Source organism: Penaeus vannamei, chromosome 33, assembly GCF_042767895.1.
Source record: "Penaeus vannamei isolate JL-2024 chromosome 33, ASM4276789v1, whole genome shotgun sequence".
NCBI lineage: Eukaryota > Metazoa > Arthropoda > Malacostraca > Decapoda > Penaeidae > Penaeus > Penaeus vannamei.
In genome coordinates, this window is record NC_091581.1 from 19949401 (window position 1) to 19956995 (window position 7595).

General features: G+C 37.4%; 1 protein-coding gene across 13 annotated transcripts in view; it reads left to right on the forward strand.

Annotated features, from left to right (window-relative positions):
• The window catches only part of LOC113818096 (heterogeneous nuclear ribonucleoprotein 87F-like), a 7382-nt gene extending 1576 nt beyond the window's left edge, over positions 1-5806 (forward strand). For 2 of the 13 annotated variants that reach the window (XM_027370234.2, XM_070144886.1), the window contains exons 2-8: positions 2885-3103; positions 3309-3431; positions 3556-3697; positions 3862-4053; positions 4205-4510; positions 4638-4733; positions 4949-5335. In XM_027370234.2, coding sequence (XP_027226035.2) covers positions 2885-3103; positions 3309-3431; positions 3556-3697; positions 3862-4053; positions 4205-4510; positions 4638-4723 — 1068 coding nt within the window. In that variant the 3' untranslated portion in view covers positions 4724-4733; positions 4949-5335. Of the gene's footprint in view, positions 1-2884; positions 3104-3308; positions 3432-3555; positions 3698-3861; positions 4054-4204; positions 4532-4637; positions 4734-4948; positions 5336-5683 lie in introns of those variants that run through there. The other 11 variants (XM_070144879.1, XM_070144883.1, XM_070144885.1 and 8 more) reach the window with 6 other exon arrangements.
• The last annotated feature ends 1789 nt before the right edge of the window (positions 5807-7595 follow it).

Consider the following 7595-nt stretch of genomic DNA (forward strand, 5'->3'; position numbering starts at 1 on the left):
TGGGGGGGGTGGGTTGATGTGAGGCGGTGTTAATTTTGCTACGTGTAATTGGGTGGGATTATGCGGTTTCATGGGCTAGATGCAGTTTGGCATTAAGGGGGAAGGGAGCACTTGGTCATGTGGGTTGGGGGAAGGGAGGGGAGGGGGGGAGGGGTGGGGTGTGTAATTCCTGTGCATTCCCTTTAGTCCATTAAATGTATTGCTTCTGACTACTGGGATATACTGTAAAGGATTCCTGAAGTGTCATTCTTTAGCAGTAGTTGTAGCATGTTTGTATATCTAGGAAAATGCCTTTTTCCTGCAGTTGTACAAGTAATTTTTATATCTTTGATAAAGACCTTGGTTTTCAAATACCCTATTTATGTATAATGGATCTAGTAAATCTTTACGGTGTGGATGGACAGTAGTAAATCTCTACGGTGTGGATGGACAAAGCCAGGGCAAATTGAAGTTAAAGGGATAAAGATTGAGGAAAGCATGACTCGCAGCCTAAGCAAGCTAGGCACTCGAGTTTCAACTCTCTTGCTGTGCATAGTAAGGTGAAGACAGTGTTTGTTATAAGATTTTAGGGGACAGAGCCCGCATCAACCCTCCCCCTCAGGCAAAGCCCAATCACGGCAACTTAGATTAAATTGATAATGTTTTTAGAGGACTAAAAGCTGCAGTTGTCATTACAAGAAAGTCAAACTAAGTCATGTCACAAAAGAAAAAATTCCTGAAAGTGCTGCTCACAGCCTAGGTGCACTTGATGAACCTTGATATTTGCATATAGTTTACCAAAGGGTATTGGGGGATGGTGACGGAACAATTCATTAACCCTCATCACGGGCGGTTCAGGTATGCTGACTCAGTAATAGTCAGATGACCCATAGGTTTGTGAAGTCCAGCGTTTTTATTTTTTTATTTTATTTTTTTTATTTTTTTTTTTTAATTGAATTTGCCCAATGATGTATGAATGGAAAAATTCCTAACATTGACTATAAGATGCATGGTATTTTTATATTTTCATTTAAAGCATTATTACTATATATCAGAATAATTCATATTTAGTTTCACATCAATATTTATATTTAAATTTAACCTAGAATATGAATAAGGAAAAAAAAAAACATTGACCAAAGATTCTTGTTTGACGAATGTAAAGAAATGTTTAGCTACCAACTTCCAAGTTGAAGCTGCAGATCCCATGAATATTCGAAATGTGGAATTCTGAAGCGATTTACGCCCTCCTAGAAAAGGATAGAACTCCGAAAACTTTAGAAGATTGTGGGATCCATAGCTAATTTCTGCGGTTATATTTTGATGCCGCGATTTCACTGGGCAAAGCTGATGCTTTTTGCAGTGTGAAGACATTTGATGGGTGGGTTGGTTCCATTGCACATCACTGGATTATAGTGAAATTCATGAGTCTGACCGTACCTTAACCTTGAATAATTATCAGAAATTTTATCCTAAGTTTAGAACGAGTGTCAGTATTGTAAAGAAATAACATTTTACTTGTGGGATGTGATAACTGGGTTGTCCTTGGCACTTTGGGCAAAACTAATTTATCTCTGTATATATTCTGATTGTATAGGTTGAATTAGATCCTTATTTAATGATATGATTCCATGGAAGTCTGCAAGGTGTGTTTGCCAACAGTGCAAAGGCTACAGTGATGGTCTATGTATATTTGATTTGAGTATGTTTTAGGCCATCTACTGTAATTCTTTGTATTTAAGTAGTTTTGCATGCAAGATATCCACTAGGATTTTGAAGTCTTTTATTAAATATTGGCATCGTCAAACATTTACCAAATGGCCATGAAAGTTGCGTCAACTTGTGTTTTTGTCAGCCCTAATTTTTAAAATATGAAATTGTAGCTTGTCATACAATACATGTATGGGAGATGAGTGCATTGTTACAATTTTATTTATTTATTTATTTATTGTTATTTATTTATTTTATTTTTTTTACAAAGGTTAAGAATAGTCAATACCCTGATGTTTGTGGGCATGTCTGTATGGGTTTCTAATGATTATCACATGAAACATATTGCTATTAATTAGGTTACTGGGTTTAACCATTGTAAGTTGGGGGTGGGGGTGGAACCTTGAACAATTTGCTAGCAGTAGTAGAATATCTAAGATTTAGAAGGATAATGTAAATCACTTCTTAATATTATCATCTGTGAATATTATGCTCTTATAACTATCATCAGTAATAAAAATATCATATTGATGATTCTTTAATGTTAATAGTAATTGTTAATGCTTGTGGATATACATTTCATTCTTTTGAAGTTAGATTTGTTTGTATCAGGATTTTCCATTCATGTACTTATTTATGGAAATAATTAACAATATTGGTAGATGTATTTGCATAAAAAAAAATGGAATTCCCTTTATGTAAACAATCAATAGTGTGTAAAAGGTTGTTCCATTATTAAATTTGTTAGTTTTTGTAATTTTTTCAGGAACCTTTTAAATGTTTACTATCTTGGTAATAATAAAATAATTTGCCCATATCCCTTTGTAATTATGAAGGATGGTGGTTTCTTGTTCCTTGAGCATACATTCCAACGTAGATGTGTTTACAGATACCTCAAGACAATAGAAGGTGTACTATTTCCATTTTTCATATAAATAGTTCCTCTCTATTTGCATAGATTAACAAAGGTTGGATTTTTTACCAATATTTTCTTGCTTAATAGTACACTTTTATACTAAAATGCAAGTTGCTACAGACATTCATTTTGAATTTTGGTGAAAATTTAGCATGGACTACATTATTGATTGCAGGAGTGGAAGGAGCATTTCAGTGTTTTGAGGTTATTTTCATCAGTACTGGCCTGATGCCAGCATTATTTTAAGGTGGATGTAACCCCTTATTACCTCTGTTGCAGGAACACTCGGAGCCTGAACAGATGCGCAAGCTGTTCATTGGTGGATTAGACTATCGTACCACTGATGAGAGCTTGAAGGCATACTTCGAACAGTACGGCGAGATTGTTGATGTTGTTGTGATGAAAGACCCCAAGACAAAGCGCTCAAGAGGGTTTGGGTTTGTGGCCTTTTCTCAAGCATACATGGTCGATGAGGCACAGAAAAACAGACCTCACAAGGTAAGCTTTTTATATATATATATATATATATATATATATATATATATATATATATATATATATATAGTTATATAGATAAATAAATAAATAAATAACAATAGATATGTAAAATAAATAAATATAAATTTTGGCTTGTTCTTGTTCTGATTTTATATAAATGATTAGCAAATGTACATTTATTTCATATTTTTCCTCTGCCATTTAGATTGATGGGAGGTCTGTCGACACAAAGCGTGCTGTCCCTCGAGATGAAATTGGGAAGCCTGAGTCTGGGGTCACAGTCAAGAAGCTGTTCGTAGGTGGTATAAAGGACGATGTAGATGAGGAGGTAAGTTTTTATTTTGAAGATTTATATTTTTCTATGTATTGCTATATATATATATATATATTTTTTTTTAACCTTTTTCAATTTTGAGTATATTGTGGAAGGTTCATTTCAAACTTTATTACAGGATCTACGAGAAACCTTTGGCAAGTTTGGAACAGTAGTGTCTGTGAGCATCCCAACAGAGAAGGAATCACAGAAGAAGAGAGGCTTCGCTTTTGTAGAGTTTGAGGATTATGATGCTGTAGATAAGGCATGCTGTGAGTGCCGTAAGTCTAACGTTGACATGTCTTGGAGATATCCAATCGTGTTATAACCCATCTTGAGAGAGGTGGGTTAACAAGGTCCAAAGGGGGTGATTAGCCGGTGAAAATCCCTCCACTTGGATCAGCTTTAGGTTTTTATATTTACCATGTATATTTTTATTTGACAGTGCACAAGAACATTCAGATGAAGGGGAAGCGTGTAGATGTCAAGAAGGCCCTAAGCAAGAATGAAATCCAGATGCAGCAGCGTGGCCGAATGGGTGGCATGGGTGGAATGGGTAGAGGTGGTGGCGGAAATGGACCTTGGGCTGGTGGTCGGAACGACAATTGGGGAAACAACCAGAGCGGTGGATGGGGAGGTGAGCATAAATTCTCCTTTTTGGAATTTTGAGCACTTCCTTTGGAAATGGTTATTGCAGTACCACTACTCATTATTTTGATTTAGATTGACCAATATTATTCTTGTTCAGTATTATTTTGTTTATTAATGGAGATTACTTTTGATTATAGATAATCGTGGAGGTTGGGGCAACCAAGGCAACTATGGCACTCCTAACCAGAGTGGTCCAGGTGGTTACAACCAGGGTGGCTATGGCAACCAAGGCCCATGGCAAGGTGGTCCCCCCAACAACCAGGGTTGGAACAACCAAACCAACCAGGGTTGGGGCCCACAAGCTGGTAACTATGGTGGCACACCAAACAACTGGGGTCAGGGACCTAGCGACTTCGGCAACAACTACGGACAGAGCTATGGTGGTGGACCCATGAGGAACCAGGGATATGGACAGACCAACAGGCCAGCACCGTACAGTGCCGGTAAGGATCATGAAGACCTAGGTAGGCTGTAAGGGTTACTAGTAAATTAATATTCATTTTAATAAATGTTAAGAAGAAAATCCTCCTCCTAAAACAAAACTAAGTTGAGTTGGCCTTGGAATTTCAGGTGGAGCTCCAGGCTACAACAACCCTGGTCCTAACAACTATGGAGGTGCTGCAAACATGAACCAGGGCCCCAACAGACGATACTAGACTTTTGCTGGTGCGTATTTCTCTTTTTGTTATTCCATAGTTTTGGCACAGATTTCCATTGCTAGACGTGGTATTTGTGGGCAAAGCATTGATCTTAAATCATGATATATGTTTAAATTTAAGAGATAAAGGTTGATTTTGAGAGTGTTAATAAAATTAGACATTTGACTACTAACCTTATACAGTTAAATGTTGACTAATTTATTATTTTCCACCACACACTAGGTACATAGCAGGTTAGCCATGCAGGCAGGCAGACAGGCAGGGCTTGAGTCAGGGCCCCAGAACAGTCAGGATATGCTAGGACTGAGGCAGGCAAGCTGAGCTAGGGTCATAGGGAGGCCGACAGGCTCCTCGACACCAAGATAAAGCGAGCCAGTGTCAAGAAACATTCCATTCGTCGCATGGACTAGCCACTTGCCTCCATTGTAGGAAAAATATGAACACTGGAAAATTTAAAAGATATTTTCTCTGTACTTGCATTTTATATATTTAGGATAATGTGTAGAAGTGTCAACTATCTCAATATGGAATTAACCAAAGCATAGTCAGTTCTTTGTAATGTGTGTGCAGCATTGTATTTTCATTTTACAAATAAATTAATCCTAAGAATGGTGTATTATGACATCCTCGGAGGCATATCTGGGAGAGAAAAGGCTACTAGGCAGTGAATTCTTAGGAACTGTCTAGGTCTAAACCTCAGGTAGGTTCTTGTGTTCGGTTTTGTGGTGTAGGCAGTAATGTATCATAGGGTTGGGTACACCGTTCATTTTTGAGTGGTTAGCACATTGTGTAGTGGTGCTAGGTCACGCTTTAGTGTGAGTGCACTTCTCAGCTTTTGTACCTCAATGCTACTGTCTTGTGTTCAAAGTACCAAGTTCAAAGACGACAAACTTAAGTGGTTTAAGTTCTCGGCTGTGGCATGCTTACCTCGTTGACTAATTCGGTGATTTTCCCCAGGTATTGATGACGCCACACCCTCCCGTACCAAAGATGAAGGTCAGCAGTGGCCCTAGTCAGACCTGCCACGCCAACCTGTGATACATATTTTTTTACTTTTTTAAATTATATATGAAAAGATAACTTTTTTTTCTTTGAATCCTTCATAGAATTTCAACAGATCTGTTCTCATTTTCTGGGGACTGCCATAACTGAGCTTGTTGACCACATCAAAAACTTATCCAGGCAAATTTGAAAATTGTCATTAGTAAAATTCTGCAAATTAGTTACTTTTTTGAGTATGACCTGTCATGCTGAAGAGGGCAGAAAGCATGGGCATTAAGATTTAGAATTTGATCCCATAAGTACTACATAAGAACTGCAAGATAATCTTTGTCATCCTCAAATGAATATCAGAAATTGCATGCATCATGCAAAATCCTACTAATTCACAAATAAAATTTAAGTTTGCATGTTCATTTGATAAAAGCTTTTGTTAATGAATTGCATATGCATGAACTCAAGGATGAAAGTTTGTGTATAAATGCTAATGTTGTCATACAAGTAAACCTTGCAATAGTGCCTTGTTTGTTGTGGACCAAAGTTTAAAGATTTTTGGAGAATGCTATTTTTCAACTTGATTCAAAGGGTCCATTCTAGTTACTTTGGATATAGGGAGTTTTAGAAATGCAAAGATAATTTCCTGCCCCTGGGAAAATGTTGCCTTCAATTTAGTAATTTTCTCAAATATATGTGCACATAGATGGCTCAGCCATTGCTTAGCTACTTTGGAGTCAATTAGTAGATCTTATAACATCCCCTTCCCTTGATTTAGTGGGAGGGGAAAGTTTTTTTTACTAATGCTATTAATATTGTTATTTTTATTACATATATTATAATTGCTATTTTGTTGATGTTACTAACATCATTATTAAATGCTAATATCGAAAATCGAAGAATATGGTGAACTTGAGTGGTTGTTCCTGTAATTGGATCATTGGTAACCTTTTATTTGTGGAGACATCTTTATGTAAAACAATTACTAAATTAAACAGTGGGCATAAATACACACGTGCCATCCCCAGTGACGTGGTTATAGGTTGGATAGTATTAGAGACCGGGAGAAACTGCCAATAGTTTAAGAAATCTTTTTAGATTAGAGTAAATAAAACTTCAACCAGGTGATTCAGAATGTCATATCCAGGGACCAATTTTAGTGTAGATTATTAGATCCTGTAATAAAATGCAAAACTAAACTAGTATGCATGTAATGTTTGAAGAGAAGATTAAATGGAGAAAGTTTTTTTTAAGTGGATTCATTTGTGATGTGTATAAAGAAAATTGAAAAATCAATTTCTTGTTTAATTATGTTGCTAAAAACTGCATGATTAAACGTACATTGTCCAAACAAGATTATAAAATGCATATTGCCAAAACATACTATGTACTAGTGTGTATAATTAATAGATGTTATGAGGTCGTTGAATATATTTTTCTATAAAGCCTTCTCCTCCCCCTCCCTTTCCTAATCTCTCTCCCTCTTCTAATCCATTTCTGTCTCCGTCTCCCTCTACTAATCTGTCCCCCTCTCCTCCTGTCTCTTTCCCAGCCCTAATCTCCCTCTCCCTCTCCTAATGTCTCCCTCCCTCTTCCTCTTGTAATGTCTCTCCCCCTCTCCCTCTTCTAATGTATGTCTCTCTCTCTCTCTCTCTCCCCTAAACTCACTCTCTCTCTCTCCCCTAAACTCACTCTCTCTCTCTCCCCTAAACTCTCTCTCTCTCTCTCCCCTAAACTCTCTCTCTCTCTCTCTCTCTCTCTCTCTCTCTCTCTCTCTCTCTCTCTCCCTCCCTCCCTCCCTCCCTCCCTCTCTCCCTCCCTCCCTCCTCCCTCTCTCTCTCTCTCTCTCTCTCTCTCTCCTCTCCTCCTTTCCCCC